The sequence below is a fragment of the Sceloporus occidentalis genome, unplaced genomic scaffold (assembly GCF_023333645.1).
Source record: "Sceloporus occidentalis isolate IW3139 unplaced genomic scaffold, rSceOcc1.0.p SCAF_11, whole genome shotgun sequence".
Classification (NCBI taxonomy): Eukaryota; Metazoa; Chordata; class Lepidosauria; order Squamata; family Phrynosomatidae; genus Sceloporus; species Sceloporus occidentalis.
Genome location: NW_028316991.1, coordinates 8,677,567 through 8,699,782, shown reverse-complemented (window position 1 = coordinate 8,699,782; position 22,216 = coordinate 8,677,567). Strand labels below are relative to the sequence as shown.

Below are 22,216 nucleotides of genomic sequence, written 5' to 3'. Positions count from 1 at the left end.
ATAAAGAATAACAAGGCAAATGCTGAGAACAGCAAGATGCCACCATGGTATATATGGGAATATGGAACATTGGTTATTTTAGTATCTAAACACCAATGACTATTGTATTTTAGTGTACCAAACATTAACAAATAGAATCTTTGAAAGCTACAATAAACTCTCATAGCATGTACATTAATTGGTATACGATAAGGGGGTGAGAAAATTGAATGTGAAAAAGAAATTCCTTCAAATATTAGTTCAAATCTATTTTTAAATCTTACTGGCTATGTTCATGCTAATCATCTGTGTTATGAAGAGGTTATGGCTTAGACATTGATTTACCTGTATACCTCATTTTTTCTTATATATATATAACTAATGGCAAATCTAATGTAGCATTGAAGCTATAAGAAAAGTAACCAATGATGCACAATTATGTTTTTCTGGAAATGAAACAGTGCCATCTGGTGGTAAAATACTTTAAGTCATCCTATTTAAGTGTTGAACTCTGAACTGTACTCTCTAGCAGCATAAGCAAATAAATCTTACTGTCATGTTATCTTTTGTCTCAGTAGTTAGTGACATGGGCATATGCTGCTGGAAGCCACACACTTCTGCATTTGGCACTTGCCCGGCGTGAAAGATGGCCTGTCTGGGTCTTATTACAAGCGACAGTGGAGATGTTATCTCCTATTCACAGGCTGCAAACGTAAATTAATTTTAATATATAGCAATGAACCAGGAACAATCAATAGGGTTGATTAGAAATCATGCAGAGTCAGAGGTACAAATAGGCAGCTTTCCATTCTGGTGCATACCACAACTCCCACACTCCCACACCCTGCTTTCAACCAGAAAAGGCTTATGGTTTCAAATCATTGAATTAGACAGAAGGGAGAGAGGAAGTTGAGAATATGATGGGTAAAAAAAAACAGGGGCCTCATTCAATCTAACAGAGGCGAAAATTGACCTGGGCCCCCCAACTTCAACAGCTAGTCTGTGCCATCATTGCCCCCACACAATTGGTCTGTCCCTTCTTTACCTCCTGCCCTCCCTTCCAACAGGTAACATATGTAAACATACTTACACATCCATGCTCACACACACACACAATTACACAGCCATTCTCACACACACACAATTACACATCCATGCTCACACACACACCAGTACACATCCATGCTCACACACAAGTACACATAGCTGTTGTATACATATGTCTAACCTCCTGCCCTGCTTACCTCTCACTGCTCCTGCAGCTTTCTCTCTGGCTGCTTGCGAGGAAAATCTCTCTGACAGCCGGAGGGTGTATATGCAGGGTTGTCTTATTTTCAGGCTTTTTCTTTTTTTCCTAAATAAATATTCAGATTTTGGGGGGTCGTCTTATAATCGAGCAAATATGGTATTAACCCAAATGCACAATTCTAGTCTACACAGATCATACTCAACCCCACAATCCAAGCAAAGCAACTCATATCACACTTTCACACACACATACGAACATCAGTCTCAGCACCACAGATCACACTCGAACACATAATTGCTGCTTTTAGCTAGAAATAATCCTCTCAGAGATCACACTAAAACACACTCCACTCACAGCCACACATAACACTGGCAGTAATACAAACGGCATACATCACACCAATCTCAGCCGTGCACATCAATGTCAGCCACCCTCATCACGCTCTACCACAGATACCACCCTCAACCCCACAGATCACGTTCAAAACAGCAAACAAAACAAAGATCACAGCACCACACATACCACCCTCTGCCACACAGACCACACTTGGCTAAATATACCACCATCGGCCACATAAATCACAATTACCCACACAGATCACACTTCACCAGACACCGGTATCAGTTACACGTATCACATGCTCAGTCTTATATGTTCAAATATTTAAAAAGCTGGTATTTACTACAAAGGTTTATTACAGGATCTTATACAATTGCATGCATTAAAAAAGAGAACTACAGAAGAGTTACATAAACATTTTGCAGTGCATGTTTACATATACGGTTATATAGCAGCTTATTTCACCGATCACCGACAATGACATAACTGCAAGAATCATCATACAGACAATGCATTAGTGTGTGGTGTTAGCAGGGGTGTGTTACTGTAAGTGAATTTTAGTGTATGGGGTTTGCATGTATGTGAATATACAGTGTTGCATTACGTGTAACCTGAGTTATTTAGTTAGCGTGTGTGCTTGTCACTGTTTGTGTTAGATTGTGTGTGTTAATATTCAGAGTTAGCGTGTGTGGATGTGAGCGTATGGTGTTATAGTGAGTGTATGTCAGAGGTGAGCCTAGGGTTAGTGGTACATGGGAAAAGCATGGGAAAAGCAGCATCAGGTGATGTGTACAAGCACCAAGGATACATGGCAGGCACCGTCAGCTCCATTTCACGTAGATACATGCTGCTTCATTTATGTTTAACAAAGTCCTAATACATTTATCAACTTTATATACTAGACATTAAATTGTTTTTTTGCCTTCTATTTAATTTATCAATATTTATCAATTATTAACTTGATTTACCAATAATGTGATATATTAGTTTGTCAGCTTACTAAATTGATTGAAGTTTAGCAATTCTTTATGACTTATATTATTATTGATATATATTTGCCAAATATTTCATGTATTGGTATATTATATATTATATTAAGGGGACTTATGATGGTGGAACATCACCTTCAATAGAAGGGATCGAAATTTAAGTAAACATGATTGGAGAAAATACTGGCTTCTACATTTTTTGGCTGGCTTCTAGATCCAAACCAAATATGTCGACCATTGTTAGAAGGTATGTTTACATTTTGTTTTTAGCAATGCCATAAGGTTAACAGGCTAAGTTTAGATAAGTTTAGATGCTTTCCACTTTGAGAAAGCCGCAAGTATTGGGTGAAAAGCTTCAGCAGAAGTTTGGATTGGTGACTTTTATCTTTTCTTTTATACAAACGTTGATGGGACTGTTGATTTCAAGAAGACTGTGTCGAAATACTGAGGATCTGAATGTAAGGTTTTACACAGCATTAAAAAGATATACACATCTTACAATTTGTAAAAGAATTGGGAGTATTTCTTGATGAGCCTTCCTACCTTCTCTACATGCAATATTTTAATAATCATATGAAAACACTTTAAACACAGAGTGTGCACTAGGATCTGCTGTTTTGTTTCTTTTTAAATGTTACTTATTATTGCCTGTAAAAAAAAAACTGAACAAAATTCAATATTATTATTTTTTTTACTTTTACCCTTTTTACTTTTCCTTCACTTTAGTAGACTAATCGCAGAGAGATAATTGGTTGTGTTTAACAAGTTTAGATAAGTTTGTGTTTATCTAAGTTTAGATAAGTTATCAGACTCAGACATTCAGTGTTAAAAAAGGAAGTGACCATGAAACTCAGAAAAGGATGGAGCCGTGTTAAGGAGATTGTCTAAGAACATTTAAGAGAATACATGTACGCTTATGATTTTTTGGAAACTGAAACAAAGCAGAAACTCATGTCAGCTATTTCTATATGTCTCACTTTTGGAGGTGTCTGGAAAAAACAAATGTAGCTACTTGACACAGGAATCATATGTCATGTCTGTGTGACCATCCATCCTATGTTACAGCCTGTATAAAAAGTCTTTGAATTTTGTGTTCGAGGGTTCATTCCAACACCCTGTCAGTGTCAATATTATCCAATAAATGCCAATATTGTTTTGAAGAGTACTTGGGGCTGGTGAATGATTTTCAGCTTCACCCGCACAGTATCACAGGGGAGAGTAATTTGTGTATCGGAATGGTTGTGGATTAATGTCCCATTGTTGCTCAGCTGTCCAAGGATCACACATATATTCTTCAATATAAGTATCGTAGCTGGCCTTTCCTTAGTTATTCCCACAGAGTGGTCTGCAATATTACACAGGCCTCTATGTTTATGTCCATTTTGTTTATTAAAAAAATATTGGTCATTTATGAGAAGGATGCTTTGACTTTGCGGTTCTTGAGGGGCTGCACGGGCCGGTAGTTAGCTTTTATGCAGCATGGTCCAATTTCTTCTGATTCGCTGGTGCTCAGTAGGCTTCGGAATTCTGATAGCTACATAATAAACATTTAAAAAATATTAATGGAATCTTTACTGAAATGTTGTAGAAGTAAATGAATACAAGAAATGACAACAGTTACAATGATATCACACTATTTGTAATAGTAATGCAAAACTCAAAAAGATAACAAAAGCGTCTCGGTGCACCTCATGGGAAAACATGTTACATTGCCTACAGTAGAAAGCTGAGTTTTCCAATAAACATGTTCCCAGTTTAAATAAGTTTGAGAATCCTCCTCAACCTAAATATTTTTGCGCACTTGGCCTATGAAATTACATAGGATGTGTCACCAAAAAATGAGAAAAAGCATTTAAAGTGCTTTGCTGTATCTGTTTTCTATTTACTGCATGAGGTTTGACATTTTAGAAAGCACTGGTAATGGGGGTTTAAGAGAGAACGTGCTCTGATAATTTACTCATTTGGTCTCCCAGTTATACACCATTAGACCTATTTTGGTGTTTATGGCCACGAGACAACTAAAGAATTAGACATTGGCCACTGACTAGGAAAAAGAAGGAGACTCACTCTGGAGTTGCTTTCTAATTCATAAAGTATTTAATGGGAAGTTCACAGCAAACGACTTTCCCTTTAAAACGTAACACTCGAATAAGTACAAAGTAAGATCCGAAACATGTTACATTTTAAAGAAAAAGTTGTTCGTTTTGAAACCCACGCGATTGAGCAAATACGAATTTGAATTAGAAAGCACCTCCGGAGTGCCTCTCCTTGTTTTTCTTTTAAATACTAATTGCATTGAGCGGTGGAGAGAGAGATGTAGGATTTATTGAGGTTTTAAAATTACCTCTAAAACAAACACTTTCTTATACTGAAAATATCCTGCTAAAGTATTACAATTTGAAGTACTGGATGGTTAAAATGCTATAACTCCAGAAGCACGTGTAATGATAGCACTCACCTGTCTGGAACTGACAGATATTGGTTTCTTTAGTACAATCCATATTACACTCTCAAGAAGCGGAGGCACTGTAAGTGATCCCGAATAAGTCCAGAAATCCAAGCAATCAGGTAGCAAACAGGAAGGGTCAAATTTGGTAAATGATGATTGTTTTCCCTAAACAGTACAGATTATTTTTACGTTTGTTTTCATAAAGAATGTTCTATGGACTAGAGGTAATATAATAGTGTATATAGAGTACAATAGTATTGCAAACCCCATTTGGCGATCAGGTTCCCTGTTGCGTTAGTTCTTCATGGGCAGGATTTCCCTTGTAATCAGCACAATTACATTATGGAGGCTCCATAACAACCTAAATCAGTGTCTCGTGTCCTTAAGGTCAGGCCTAGGGCAGCTGTCAGCCAATATACACCACTGCTCCCCTTTTCTGGACTATCACTACTCTATGGACTTAATGTTCTGTTTTTATCTTTTAGATTTGTATTTATTTTATGTTCACTTTCCATCTATTGTGATGCTTTTTTTCTGATTAATTTATACACACTGTTACAATTCTGCTGTTCAATAAATTGCCCATTAATAAAAAGACCAAAAATGCTAAATGCTAGACATATTATATGATATTTTGTATTGAAAGATTTGAGTCTCTGTGATGTGAATCTTGAGGAATGTTGGCCACTCACCCATGTTTTTTTGCACTAGTTATAAGCAAGATGCTAAAGGTATATCCACCTTTACATGGGAAGCCACGAATGCAGAAATCAGCTGCACGGTGGGAATGTCACCTTATCGATTGAAGAGGTACAAAATGTAACTACATAGCTTTTTTTGCAAATATCTTTAAAAGTGCCATTAACTTTACAATGTCAACATACAGAGAGTAATATGGCGGATTTTCAGTAAGGCTGCACAAGGCTAACAAGCCAGATGATTATGGGACAATAGGTAAGAGTTGTAGTTTTAAGGACCCTGCTAGACATTCATGCCTCAACATCAGTCATGCTGTGCTTGGGACATACATGAGCAAGTGGAAATTCTCAGTACTGAATAAAAGTCCCTAATCAGGAGGCCAGGTACCTTTTCATCTATGAAAATCACATTAAAGTATTTTTGTGTATATTTCAGTCAGCGATTATATGAGTCTACATTATTGTTTACGCTCAGTCGCTAAAGAGTGTGGAAAAACAACTCTGCGCATAAATGTTGTTTTCATAATAGACACGATATGGGCCGAATTCCTAATATTCTAGAAGATGTAAAAAAATTAGCTGTAACCAGGCCGATAAATGCATACCGAGGAGCATATACTACTGAGGTACCGAAAAGCCATGTTAAATTATGTGAAAATTAAACATGTGTATAAGAGTGTATATGTGCAGGAAGCAGGTAAGAGCGTGATATAGGTCGATGTTTGACCTCACCAATTTTGCCCTTAAAAGTGGACCTCTAAGCAAGTGTAGGATCAGACTCCCCATAAGGTAGGATGGGAGAGAAGTGAGGGCTTAACTGTATAGACCATTCCCTGCCTAGTTCCAGTAGCTGTCTTACCTACAAAACATTTTACCCATTGAGTACTGGTCAATATTCTTAGCTCCTAGAGGTGTCTGAAACAATAATACAAGTGAATGGTTTTTAACAGAATCTAAAGGTTTCCATTCTGTTACCTTAGTCTGAATAGCATCTAAGGCATTCGTAATCCTCTCTATGCTTGCATTGTCTTCTCCAATCTGAAAATGATAAAAAAAAAAAAAAAAAGTGTTTAATATTTGAATTATTACTAATCATCTACAAAACTGATTTATTCACAGACATCATGTAGAGTTGTTCCATTACATTATATAGAGATATTTAGTTATCCGTACTCCAAAATGAGAAGGTATACTTTAGGTATTCATCTTGTTATATAGGCTTCTGTATAACATTTTGTTTGTAAATTACCATAAAGCATATGGTGGGATGTATGTACATGTGTTTGTATAAATGTATGTATGTGAGCATGCCTGTGTAATTGTGTGTGTATGTGATCACAGATGTGTAATTGTGTGTGAGCACAGAAGTGTAATTGTGTTTGTATGTAAGCACGGATGTGCACGTGTGTGTTAGTGAGTATTATTAAGCGTGTGTAATTTGTGTGCCAGAGTGTTTGTTGGAAAGCGTTCAAAGGGCAATGATGGCACAGACCAGCTGTTGAAGTTGGGGAGCCCCGGGCCCTGTGGTTTCTAGTTACGTCCCTGCCTATCTTGTTTAAATATGCACACACTGTTGACCCCATTTTCTAGAACCCGTATGCAATCTATTATTGCGCTCTTTAACACTTACCTTCAGAAACACTCCTATTACTCCAAGGCCATCAGGTTGATTAGCTGCCTCTACAAAACTACTGTACTTTTCAGAATTCCAGTGGACAATATGTAGCTGAAACAACATATTTATTTATTTCAGAGTGAAGCAAGAGCCATATGGTTTCTAAGACACATAAACATTCCATATTAGAACTGGTATTAAAGATGAGAGTTGGTACCGTGTTAGCCGTAGAATTACAGGAGACAAGTGGAGTTTGAATGATAACTTTATTGGCTAACTGAGTAAATATAGACTGCAAGCTTTCAAGACCTCTCATAACATGCCTGATGAAGGGACCTGAGAGGTCTTGAAAGCTTGCAATCTATATTTACTCAGTTAGCCAATAAAGGTATCATTCAAACTCCACTTGTCTCCTGTCACTGGTATTTAGAAATTTGCAGGTTTATGGAGCACACCACTAACTGGGTGTAATAAATGCCTAACATTCTTTTTAAATTCATAAAACAAACAACAATGATTCTTACTTACTTACTTTACTTTATTAATTTCGTGAGCAACAAATGTTGTCCTTGCAATCAAGTACATCTATAGTTTCATTCAATGTTTAACCAAAAATTTAGCCAACACATATCATCCAGCTCACAGATAATCCTTGTATTGTAACAAGGTAAATAGCCGTTTTGGTCCCAGGGAACATAATGTCTTTTATTGGGCCAACAGAGAAAAAAGTCTCTTTCAGTCTAGGAAATATACAATGTCTTCGTGTTTGTTTTTAGGTTTCAATATTTATTCTAATCCTACATGGACTGGTCTTCCTAAAATAAGGGATATATAGCATAACCTGTGTCTAGCAATCACCAAGGGTATCCATCACACAAGTCACTTTTGATTGACTGCAAAGCCCGTGAAATTCTTCAAGCAGAATTATGCATAAGCATTAAAAGAAGTTAGATTTGCATCTTCAAATAAATAATTAATACCTCCGCGGCATATGCCTGACCATCCACCCTGTGTTCAGATCCATGGTCATCAGAATGCCCCCAATGAAAATGGAATTGACGCAATCGATATTTTCCATTAAATGGACCTCCAGTGACCACTAAAAAGATAAAAAAGGATAATGCTACAAAATATATAATAATCCAATTATTTGATGTAATTATGGAATGTAATAAATTCAGAACACATTAATATAATAGGGCTGTTAACAGTTCCAATTTGGCACCCAAACTGTGCTATTAACTTTAAAGGATGAATAGGCATTCATCTGGTATGTAGATACCCAAGTAAAAGCAGAGTGGGGGCGCTTATAAGGTCTTGAAATGGCAGAGCCGCATATTTATACAAATTGTATGAAAAATATTTACAAAAAAAATGGTTTCATATAATAAAATATGCAATGCAAAATGTTGAATGCATTCCTACAGGTCTAAAAAAATAAGCTTGAGAATTGCTGTTCATGCGATTAAAACCTGCTGGATAAATCATAAACCACAGATATAATTTTGAGTGGCAATGATGATTTTTAGGCAAAGTATTTTATAACCCATAGTTTTTCTTTAGTACCATGAATTCTAGCCATGCTCCTCACATATGTACACACACATATTTTACTGGGAGGATTAGATAAGTACCGGTAATATATTAATCATTTTATAATATATTGTATTTTATAAAAGGTACATTTTAAAGTACGTTTAGAATCTTGGAAATCCATATGTGAAATTGATTCCAAAGTCAAATGTATTCTGAAGTTGAAATGATTCAAGCAACATTATACATATCATAACGAGCTCAAATTAGTGGTTAGTGCAAACAGACAATGATGTGTATGTGTGGTCACAATAATTGTGCCGTCTCAGTATTTGTTCTTATATTTTTGACAATACAGCATAAAAGATTGAGCCTGTTGTCATTCCAGTTGTGTGTTTTTACAGACACAGTAAATTGCTTGTTTGCTTTATTATGTTATAGAGGATTTCTGTATTCCAATGTATTATATTTAAGGTAGGCTGGCAGCTGAAGCGTAATTACACCATAGTCTCAGGTCTATGCACAGACCACAATTAACAGGATATGGAGAGCAGTATGAAGATTTGAGTTTAGCTAAATACCGTAGTTGCTCGATTATAAGACAAGGTTTTATGGTCTTATATTCAAGGTTGTCTTCTAATCGGACCTCAAATAGAGGTCTGACTACAAGACAAAGATCCAGATCCCCCGCAGCGCTGCAGGCGACCCGGATCCTCCTCTCTGGCAGCCGGGGGTCGTCTTAGAATCAGGATTGTTTTATAATCCAGCAAATATACGGTAATAGCTTTATTAGCATGTAGACTGATAAGCATGCTTTCAGCAAATGATAATGTGAAGCAACGTATAGCTCTGAGGGTCTCTCAGTGTGGAAAGGGACAGAACGATAATCTGTTCCATTCTTCTTTTATCTGATTATTATGCATCTGTTTTGATTTGGTTAATAAAGTATATGCATGATTTCATCCATTGAGTGAACGTGTCATCTATTTATCCTCAAACCTGTTAACCCCTGCCTGTTCACGCAGAAGTCTGCAGTCCAGGGATAAAACACCATCCCCTTAGTATATGTCAATGACATCATTACGCAGCAATGCCTTATACTACAGACCATCACCCAATGCAAGGGTACATTTTCTTTCTATAACCTTTCTTTATAACAAAGCCTTCTAACAATCACGTTTTTACTGTTATCTAATCTTTGATCAAACTGCCCTCTGATTTCCCTTCCAGAGTCCAGGATTGATATTTGATCATGTATCACATGCTACAGACATACCTTTACTCCTAGTATTAATTAAGTTGTAAACATTACTGTGAGCCATAGAAAAGCTGAGAATATTCAGTACACGGTGTTTGAAGTGATAGTACATACTGGATTTAATTTAACCACTGGGCTTGATAACATTTAAATGCTCCTCTAATGGAGATTACTGGGCTTCCTTTCTACTTACTTATAAAGCGGTCAACCGTCTGATAAGCGGCACCTTCTATTTAATAACCAGATAGCTAGACTTATTTAACCTTGTTTGTTTTAACTGTTTAGCACCCTGTTTCAAGAGCGTAAAATAATACATTATAATGTGTTCAAATAACTTTATAATTGGTTATATGATATTAATTAGCAATGAAAAGAAAGAGATTTATTTGCTAAATTGTCTGGAGGAAAGTCTCTACTGCAGTTTCTACTTACGGACTTCACTAGGCATTCTGAAAGCCCAAGCCTAATAAGCTTCTCCTACTAGAACAGCTAGGTCAGTCCATAGAATTTGGATCCCTTCATTCCTTACCAACTCATCAATTAAGCATGAAGGGTGTACTTGGCCCTCCTCGCAGAAGGATAGCACACAGGGTTGGTATTTTGCAATTTAGTCAAGTCACCTTTATTTATAATAACGCAGCGAAGTATAATTACCACAGTACATCAATATACATACAGGTATGTAACAAAGAAATTCCAGCGTACAGTATGTCTGAATGTTGAGAGGGATGGACAAGAAGAGGAGACATACCGTAGCAAAACATATCCATAGTTACAAATTGATGTATGATGTTGCTCGAACAAAAGTGACAAAATGAGCTAAACAATCAGAAATAACAGTGGCATTGTAGAACAAACAGTACCCCGTATCCATAAAATAATGGGCGAAGAGAAAGACTCCCATGGAGTTGTATGAGTCAAATTAACATTTACAGGTACCAGGGTTGGTATTTTGCATGCCTAGTAATAAATGGATGAATTCAATGTAATTGACTACTAATGGATAAACCCAAAGTAGTTGCATTAACATGTGCAAACATACAGTTTTTAAAAAAACTCACAATGGAATACTAGGTTTACTTCAGCTGTGTGTTTTTTATTGATCTCAAAATCTAAAAATTGCATTTAAAGTCAACAGAGGAGAAGGAAATCAATTGGATATACATAAACATTATAATAAAAACATACAGTATCTATTGATTTTAGAAAATAAAATGCAAAATATACAAAACAGAAGACAAACCTGATTTGTCATCCCCATCGTCAAATTCAACACTAAAGGTATGTCCACTGTTAATGATCACTCTAGCGGAATGTGCATCATAGTCAATGTGGAGAGGTTGTAAAGTGGGGTCGTAGTCAGCATCTTGTGCTGCAATATCAATCGGGGATTGACGTTCTCCATTGGCAATAGGGAACCATTCATGCCACAGTTCAGGACCTAAGAAACAATAAATAGAGTAAAAAAACAATCATTCCAAAAGAAGTCTTCCTGATAACCTGGAAAGTCACCAACGGCGCTATCGATGCTGAACTACAATATAAGCGTGTGGGATAAAGTCAAGATTTTAGGAGGAGAAGGCCAAATTACTAAAATGTGGAAAAATCCAAAATAGTCACCTAAGTTACCTGAGTGTTTTGGACAGTTCTACAAGTACTTTAGGTAGCATTTACACAATTACTGGATCTTATTATCTCCTTTTGCGGTTTTTATGTATTTCCTCTCTGTTAGTAAGTCTCGGACAGGACTGGATAGTCTACTTGGCTGGTCTTGTCCCCTGGGTTGAATGTTGACAACCCTCCTTTGTCCGTGCTGTCTCCTTGCCTCCCCTTTTACATAACATTCAGGGGCACCAAGTCATTACCAATAACCGATGGGAGTCTGTGCATAAGAGGAGTATTTTTTTAAACTTGCTTTTAGAATATTATTCCAATGGCATCCTGTCAATGCTGTTGGTATTGATGCCAGTCAAGGAGGGGCTTTGCTTCTTTGAACAGTTTTGCTTGAAGAAAAACTTTCCATTTAGTTTGAAAATAAAGTAACACACATGATACTTTTCTCTTTGAGTCCCTTATATTTGTTCACGTTATTGATTTTTATTATGGAACTATACATGTGTGAGCTTCTATTTAGTGTTTACCCATGTTTTTATTACACACTTTTAAATGCAGTAATATAATGGACAGTAGACAGATAAGTAACTGTCAATTTTCTTTAAAGCCCCCCCCAAAAAGTAATGTACTTGCTGCCAGTCCATTACCAAAAAGTGTCAAGTATAAACACGTTTACATTTTAAATAACACAGAGAAAATGCGTTAATTTAATTACGTTATCTTGTGCATGTAATAATGTGTGTTACAAATACTGCTAAGTCATTGATAAAGATATTCTTATCTGTCAAAAGCAGAGTAACACCAACGGGAGCTACAAATACAGTTATTATGTGATCAGAGTGTTTAAGAACTGCAAGCCTGCAGAAGGAGGCCCTCTTCGCTATATTATGTCCTACATGGGTTAATGTTACCAATTTTTATATATTGCTAGTTTTAAAATATTGGTAATCTTCATTTGTATAAATTGTGGTGCTATGGAATCTGCTGATGTTCTTTAAACATTATATATGATAAGGTAAATTAACAGCTTAAGTTGTGCCCTTCTTACTGCTAATAGAAAACATTACTGAAATGCTTTGCTTGGGTTCAGAGGAACAGCCATGACATTTTTTTTTTGTAGAATGGTGTTTTTAAAAGAAATCATAACAGCCCCCCACTTTTTCATTTGAGGTGTATTTATGGAAAACATTATGCAGGCAGTTTTGCTGAAGTCCTTTTGGGCTGATGGGCCCATAGCCTGTTTAGAAGATTATGGTGTCATGGAAGATTTCTGGCAGGTTCTATTCTAGTGGACCACTTTCATGGGCATCTTTTCTATGGGAATTTCCTTGGAAAGAGTTGAAACCATAAGGTTTTCTCATGTCTTGGGAGAGCAGACTTTCACCTTTTTGCCCATTTCTAAAATCGAATGCCCAGAAGTCTTATGTTTTTTCCAAAATACAAAATGACTCCCCCAAATGTTCTAACATTAATGTAAATATCAAATAAAATAACAAAATGTTCATATTCATCAATTTATACAAATATCACCCACCTACCGTCAGTATAAATATTTTAGATATAAATGTTACAATGAGTGTTATTATTAAGACGCAACAGCCTTCTCTAAATTTAGTAAAATGTGTGATGATGGAATAGTAATGTTGTTAACGCATTATATGTTGCACGGATGAACAGCACATTTTATTGTGTACTTCATGACTGAAGTTAATGGTGTTTATTAGGTAAAATGGTTAAATTTCCCTAAATCCTTGTGTCTCTGTACTCACCGTTGTGCTCCGCATAACCCCACTTGTTCATATTTCTCCAAATGTGGCACGAAAACTACAGAACTATAAGAAAATACATATACAATAACTTGCAATGGGCAATCCAAGCTGTACTTGGCAATAAATGTTAACTGTTTTTTTCCAAATATTGTTGCTAGATTCTTACCAAAATTGGGCAGAAAACGTTAAAGGACTTGATCCTTCTCACAAGCTGCAGGTCTTTCTAGCTCGTCGTCTGGTGGCAAGTGGTTTCCACTTTCCAGAGATCAACATTCTACTACAGACTTAGGACTGTGTCCTGCCCACGTTATATTACATGTCAATACTGAGGCTTTAAAGTGTGCAGACTTAAAGAGGCAGCGCCTGTTACAGAGGTTCGCTAATACTAGTCACATGTTCGAAGGGCAACCTGCAGAGTAAGCCCTTGTGTAGTTCATGCTAGTGAAACTAAAGTATTTCTAAAATATCTTAGTGGCTACCACTTATCAAGTGCCAAGAAGTACATGACAAATGTTCCTTATGACATTTTTTTTCTTTTTCTAGTAAGTATGAAAACAATGTAAAATAAAAAAGCACATGTGTAACTTTATCCAAATCCTTAATTCTGCAGTTTTATACATGAAATAATTCCATGGTACAGATTAAGTAAAATTTTATACATATGTTAGTCTTTGGAAATTACAAACTTTTTTTTACAATATTTGGCAATTTTGTGCTTTCGTACTAATTTCTGATTAGGGAGGGTTGGGAGGGTCCCCAACTAAACAAATGACAAAATCTTTTTTTGTTAAGATTTGTTCATTCGATGCCATGTTTTGGCACCATTGCAACCTGCTTATGTGCTCTTTGAAGGGACTGTGCGTAGGAGGGTACATATAAATGATGGATAAATCAGGATGGTGGTCTCATTTGTGGTTATGGCGATTGATGGGTCCAAGAGCCTGTATTTTTTCCTTACTTTTTTCAGTCTGGCCAATCAGCATTTACAAGGGGAGGGGACAAGCGTATGTGTGCGGACTCTATTTTAACTTGTCAGTAGCAGTTACAGACTCACGAGAGTTGGATTGTGACAGTGTTGAGGCTGAGACTGTGGTTCTGTGCTTTGGTACCATACTGCAAGTGTCATTATTCTAGTGCACAAAAGTTACTGGGGTGGGGGAAGCTGTAGTGTAATAATTCATTTATTTTATGGCTGTTTTTTAATTAAAAAATTAGTTTAGGCAAATTTCTAAGGTTATATATTTGATTTTTTTTCATTTTTACTGGTGAGTACAAAGATTTCGGAAATATCTGTTACAAGGAGTGATTCCAGTTTTTGTGAGCTTGGTGGCAGGTGTGTTAAGAAATAGTATTCAGGCGACTCCTCATATCTAAAACAGTTCCAAGTAGGCTGAAGCCTTCTTGCTCGGAGTCATACTGTAACTACCACGAGCTGCATGCAGCGGCAGCAGTAGTACCGGACATCCTGGCTGTAGTAGTGCTAAAATATTGTGTACTCCACCTATCAAAGCAATTAGCTATTTAATTACTACCAAGGATTCACTGAGAGGTCATGTGCTGGTACCTTGGTGGGATCAATTGTGCTGAGGGAATTCTAGACCAGTAAAATCATCAGGGACATTGACGCTGCTGACAAACTTGTTGTTGCTGGTGCTGCCACAGTTGGATTGGCTGGCTCTGGTGCTGGTATTGGAACTGCTTTTGGCAGCTTCTTCATGGTATTTGCCTGTCTGAATCTATGGGTCTGTTTTGTTTGATGGTTGCTTTCTTGATCTTGTTTGCCATGTAAATGCTTGGAAACTCTACAGAGATGGAATCAATACTTTACTGTGGCTACCAGGAAATACCATGTTGTCAAGGAAATGTACAATATTTCCAAAGCCCTTTCATTAAAATAGTTACAAAAAAAAACATTACCAGTGCCACCACAACTGTCATTGGTGCCACCACTACCGCAAGCACTGCCAGCACTCCCGAGAGCAAAGGTGGACAGGCACCACCAGGTGATAGCAGCAGATCTATTTTCTGGTACAAGCCAGGGTCAGGTTCAAGTTCAGGTTCAGGTTCAGAATAAGGACAGGAGCACACTGGGAACGCTATGTAACATACAGATCGTCTCAGAATATCTGAGCACTGCCAAAAGGGAGCTTGGTGGTGCCACCCCTCACACTGTCTCTAGAGGGAGACGGCATTGGAAGCGCTGCCCGTCTAGAAATACCTTCTCCTGCCACGCCTCCATTCTCCTCCTGCACACAGCTGGCAGGAGGAGGAGGTGCCGGAGCGGCCTGCACGCCGCCCCTCTCATGGAACCCGACGCCCTACTGCTGCTGCTCCTTTGTCTACTTACTCTGGGGATCAATTATTTTAGTTTTTCATATATTGGGGAAATTCAGTCCTGCACCAAGACTGCATGTAACAGTGTCTGCTTAGGCCACATTTCTTACTACTACTGCTGCTGCTCTTCTATCTCCTCACTTACTATGGGGTAGTCAATTATTTTTATATATATATTGGGGAAATTTTGTCTTGTACCATATGTCTAAATGTGTCTTCTGCCTGTGCCTGCCCTGTGTCTATGACTCAATCTCCTTCCTTACTCTAGGGATCAATTCTTGTTCTTTTTTCTAATATTGGGGGATTCCGTTGAACAAAAGATGCAAAAGATCAAGACTCAAGGTCTTGAATACCCACTGAAGTGTTTGGACAAAAAGCCATGGATGATGGTACTTTTTTATTGGACCAACACAGAAAATGAAGTAAATTCACTCTTCTTCAGGTGGGTTGTTAACCTAAGACTCCTTACTATGTCCTTATTATGAATATTCCTTCAAATTGTGACTCTAATTTCCAGCATTCCACTAGGTGGCAGAATTCAACATCTTATCAGGCATCAGCATCTTCACAGAAAAACATTATGTGAAGAAAAACACTTGCTTATTGCTTGCTCACTATATGATAATACATTACAGCAAATATATATTTTGAAGGGTACTTTCCCCATTTAATCTAATAGTAGATGTATTTCAGTTGTATTAATATAAGATATTCATGCTTACTCTCTCTGCAAGCATCCTCCGTTAATCTGTTTTAACATTATCCAATTTTTTTCCACTCCGGGTAACACTAAAAAATCAAAGCAAGGGTTAATGGAACAGTATGTACTTTCATAAACCTTTTTACTTGTTCCTTCATCTTCATTTCAACCAATGTATACCTTACAAACATTGTGATGTATATGTCATGTAACACTGTGTGCAAAGTGACACCGGTGGGCAGAAATTGAGAAAAAGACAGCTTTTTATGATAATAAATGCATATTTCTATATTTTGTCCAGCTCCACTCCTGTGCTACACCAGTATTTAAAAACTAGACACCTTTACATTACATTTACTTATATAGCGCCAAATGTAAAAAGGGTCAAAAAATATAAAAATAAAAAAATAAAAAGTAAAATGTTATGAGCAAGTGCTAAAATTATTTCTGTATCTTCTCAAATATCCTGGCATTGAAAAAGTTAAAATACTTGCATTTCAAATACCTATAGGGTTTTTAGTTTAAAACAAGTATGGTTTAATGGGGTAAATTTAATTGGCGAGGTTCAAAGATTTCCCAAATAAGGCAAAGGTGCACAATGACCAGATATCAAAATGAAATAAAAAAGGCACACCTCCCAAATGTGGCCTTTTGGCCCCTAAACAACCTGACAAACCTATGCATGGGTTGTATAAGTGTACACATGCTGAACACATATGGAGGTATTGTTTCACAGTGACATATACCAGGAGCTAAACATTCATAACTGAAATACAATTTGTGTGAAAAATACAAAAAATTACCACCACAAATGTTGGCAAAGGCTGGTGGTAGAATTTGTGCAAGGAAAGGGTAAAAAAACCAGCATTTGAAATACCTTGGGGTATGTAGTTTTCAAAACTATATGGTTTGTTGGGGTAAGTTGAATTGGCTGGCTTCAAATATGTCCCAAATAGGAAATGGGGGCAGAAGGACCAGGTGTCAAAATTCCTAGTTGAAAACCTGAATTGCTCATGTCCCAACTGTGGCTTTTTAGCCACCAAATAATCGGACAAACCCATGCATGGATGGTAGCACTGTACTCAGGAGATGTTACTGAACACATATTGTGGATTTGTTTTGAAGTGACGTATACCAGAAGCTTTAAATGTATACCTGAATTAGAATTTGTGTGAAATAACACAAAAAATAAATTACTACTACAAAGTTTGACAAAGACTGGTAGTAGAATGAGTGCATGGAAAAGGTTAAAATATCAGCATTTGGAATTCCATGGGGTGTCTTGGTTTCAAAAATATATGGTTCGATGGAGTAAACTGAATTAGCCACCTTCAGAGATGTCCCAAATAGCACATGGGGGCAGAATGACTAAAGAAAGTGGTTGTAAGGCACCTACCTTAAGCAGCTCCCGGCCGTCCTCTTCTCCTCCCCGGCAGAAACGCCGGCACCGCAAACTGGAGCTGGAAGCAGCCGCTCGCGCACGCGGCCGCTTCATGAATATTCATGAAGCTGACCGCCGGCTGGATTCCGCTGCGTCGCTATGGCGACGCAGGACGCGATCACGTCCCGGACGTCGGGGAACGCCCCCCCGGGCTATTTAAACCTCGAGCACAGTATCCTCAGTGCTCAGTTATACTGGTTCTGTCCGTATTACGTGAGCTCCTCCCGTATCCTATATATATATATATATCTTGTTCCTGTTCTCCCGGTATCCGACCCTGGTCTGCTAAACGGCTTCCTGTGTTTCTCTGGTTTCCTGACCCTGGCTCTCCCTGCTACTACGTGTACCTCTGGCATCCTGACCTTGGCTATCCAACCCGACTACGTGTACCTCTGGCATCCTGACCTTGGCTATCCGACCCGACTACGTTTACCTCTGGCGTCCCGACCCTGGTCTGCTAAACGGTTGCCCTCTGACCACTCGTGCTTACAGTTACACCACCAAGTGCCCTGTTATCCTCACCAGGCCCCTTGCGTGTGTTCTGTTTTTGAGCAAGTGTGTTCCAGTCCTGCATATCGGATTCCTTCTGGTAAGACAAACCTTACAGAATAACTGAGCCTCGACATGGAATCCGCAGGAATTTCTGATGCTCTTGCAGCCATCGCTGGACAGATTACTGCACTTACTCGCTCCTTCCAGGACCTCCAAGCCAGCCATGCGCATATGCAGCACCAGCTTCATGAACTGCAAACTAACCCCCCTGGCCCTGGGGCACCATCTCCTGCTCCCGCTCCACTTCCACCAATGGAGGGGGCCTCTGCTGCTGCTGCTACTCCTGAACCCAAGGCTATTCTTCCCGAGCGCTTCTCAGGAGACAGAGCCAGTTATCGTACCTTCATGACGTCCTGCCAAATCCTGTTCTCTCTCCAACCCAGAACCTACGCCTCTGATCATGTGAAGGTACGAACTGTGATTTCTTTATTATCAGGGGAACCACAGATCTGGGCTCACCATCTACTGCGCACCAATAATCCAGTCCTGAACTCATGGACCGAGTTCAGTCACGCTATGGACACTTTATTTGACGATCCTTTTCGCACTACCTCTGCTCATGCTGCCATACGTGCTTTACGACAAGGGAAGAGGCCAGTAGAGGAATACGTGACCGAATTCCGAAGCTTGGCTATGGAAAGCAAGTGGAACGAACCAGCACTGTTGGATCAGTTCCGTCTGGGTTTGGCCGAAGGATTGAAGGATGAACTGGCTCGCGTGGGCATTCCTGATTCCTTAGAAGACCTCATACACCTGGTCATACAGCTTGACCGCAGATTTCGGGAAAGACGCCTGGAACGCGCAGCTTCAGCCATTCCTACCCCGAGACGCCACTTCCCTCCTACGGTTCATACTGCTCCTACGGTTCCTACTGGTCCTCCTCTCCAGTTTCCAGCGATCATGCCCCCTCCAGAAGAACCTATGCAGATTGGAGTGGCACGTGGCCCACTATCAGAAGCCGAGAAGGCCCGTCGTCGGAGGAACAATCTGTGTCTATACTGTGGTGAACCTGGACATCTGATATCTACCTGTCCGCGACGCCCTCCCAGGGGTAAGCCTGCACCTGATAAAGTTTGCCTAAGTTCCTTCCCTAAGGACGGTTCTCCTCACCTGTACATCTCCTTGTTTTTACAGTGGACCAATAAATCTACCACCGTTTCTGCTATCATCGACTCTGGAGCCAGCAGTTGCTTCATGGACCAGGACTTTGCCAAGCAACTGCATATACCAACTTCAATTAAGCCAGCTCCCATACATATACAAGTGGTTGACGGGTCCCCCCTGTCTACTGGACCCGTTACACACGAAACATCACCACTTCATGCTCTATTGGGGAATAATCATACGGAATACTTGAACTTTGACCTTATTCCGTCACCCATGTTTCCAGTAATTCTTGGCCTACCCTGGCTAAGACTCCATAATCCCACAATTGATTGGTCCAAGGGGACCCTCTCCTTCCAATCCCTGTTTTGCCGCAATCAATGCCGGACAGACCACCCTACACTTCTATTGCTTCCTGATTGTTCGCCTCCTCCTCCTGATCCACGTATTCCTAAACAATATGCAGAGTTCCGTGATGTTTTCGACAAGAAGGGAGCTGATACACTTCCTCCCCAAAGGACTTATGACTGTCCCATTGATCTCCTCCCTGGCGCTCCCATCCCATTCGGCAGGATATTTCCATTAACAGAACCTGAATTACAGCACCTTAAGGACTATATCCAAGAAAATATAGCTAAAGGGTTCATCCGACCTTCCACTTCTCCAGCAGGAGCAGGAATCTTTTTTGTAGAAAAGAAAGATGGGAGTCTGCGACCATGTGTAGACTATCGGGAACTAAATAAGATCACCATTAAAAACAGATATCCGTTACCTCTTATTCCTGAACTCCTGGATCGACTCAAAACTGCGCGGATCTTTTCCAAGATTGATCTCCGAGGGGCTTATAATTTGGTCCGCATACGTAAAGGAGACGAGTGGAAGACCGCCTTCCGAAGTCGATATGGACATTTCGAATATCTTGTCATGCCCTTTGGGCTCTGCAATGCCCCTGCTACCTTCCAACATTTTTTAAATGACGTCTTTCGGGACTATCTGGATGTCTTTATGGTGGTCTATCTGGACGATATTCTCATATTCTCGTCAAACCTATCTGATCACCGCGACCAGGTCAAAAGGGTTCTCGACCGTCTACGCACACATCACCTTTATGCTAAGCTGGAAAAATGCCAATTTGAAGCTGATCAGGTAGAATTCCTGGGATTCATCATTACGCCTGGAAACCTACAGATGGATCCTAAAAAGGTGTCAGCTATCTTGGAGTGGCCAGTACCTTCTGATAAAAAAGGGGTCCAACGTTTTATTGGCTTTGCAAACTATTATCGCAAATTTATTAGAAACTTCTCTCATGTTATCGCGCCCATCACCAAGTTGACTCGTCAATACTCCCGTTTTGCCTGGACACCGGAAGCACAGAATGCGTTCGACGCTCTCAAACAACACTTCACCACTGCTCCCATCCTTATTCAACCCATGGTGGCGGAACCGTTCCATTTGGAGGTGGATGCTTCGGATCTAGTGGTAGGAGCAGTTCTGTCCCAACGACATGGGGAGAAACAAAATTTGCATCCTGTGGCCTACTACTCGCGTAAACTCACCCCGGCCGAGATGAACTATAGTGTGGGGGACAGAGAACTACTGGCCATCAAACAGGCTCTGGACACCTGGCGTCATCTGCTAGAAGGGACTCAACATCCAGTAACAGTATATACTGACCACCGGAACCTGGAGTATCTTCGCTCCGCACGGCGTCTATGCCCCAGACAGGCTCGGTGGGCTCTCTTTTTCACGAGATTTAACCTACATATCACGTATCGCCCTGGATCCCGTAATACCAAAGCAGACGCCTTGTCTCGGTTACCTACTGTATCGAGTTGTCCCGAGACTCAACCGGATACTATTCTTCCTTCCAGCCTCTTCCTCACACACCAACCATCTCTCATGGACTTCATTCGCTCCTTATCCCGCAGAGCCGTAGTTCCGAGAACTAATCCTCCGGTTCGTCGTACCCGAAACTTATTATACTACCGTGATAAGATATTTGTACCGACCCCGGCCCGTTTAAAGGTTCTACAAACATGCCATGATTCTCTCCTCTCTGGACATGGGGGCATTAAGAAGACTACAGACCTCGTTCGACGTCAATTCTGGTGGCCTTCGCTAGACCAAGATGTGACCTCGTTTGTCCGTTCATGTACTACCTGCGCTCGTACCAAGACCCTCCGTAGAAAACCAACGGGCCTTCTCCGCCCATTACCTATTCCTTCGGTTCCCTGGTCTAAAATTTCTATGGACTTTATTGTCGATCTACCACCCTCCAAGAAACACGACACAATCATGGTGGTGATCGATAGATTCACCAAAATGGCACATTTTATTCCCACAATTGGCATTCCTTCCGCTTCCACCACAGCCACCTTGTTCCTGGATACAGTGTTCCGGCTTCATGGATTACCACGCACTATCACTTCAGACCGTGGAGTGCAATTCACATCTCGTTTCTGGAAGGTGTTCTGCCGCAAGCTGCACATTCGTCCCACTTTGTCCACGGCCTTTCATCCGCAAACCAACGGTCAGACCGAACGTCTAAATCAAATATTAGAGCATTACTTAAGATGTTACACCACGCACCTTC

General features: G+C 39.5%; 1 protein-coding gene across 1 annotated transcript; it reads right to left on the bottom strand.

Moving 5' to 3' along the window:
• Positions 1-3,964: 3,964 nt before the first annotated feature.
• On the bottom strand, positions 3,965-13,523 carry LOC149305514 (carbonic anhydrase 13-like). Its single transcript, XM_089477546.1, has 7 exons — positions 13,493-13,523; positions 11,353-11,550; positions 8,299-8,417; positions 7,334-7,429; positions 6,679-6,741; positions 5,015-5,170; positions 3,965-4,090 (listed from the first exon to the last, which is right to left on the bottom strand). Exons 1-7 carry the CDS (start codon positions 13,521-13,523, stop codon positions 3,965-3,967), a joined length of 789 nt encoding a protein of 262 aa, XP_089333672.1.
• Between the last annotated feature and the right edge of the window lie 8,693 nt (positions 13,524-22,216).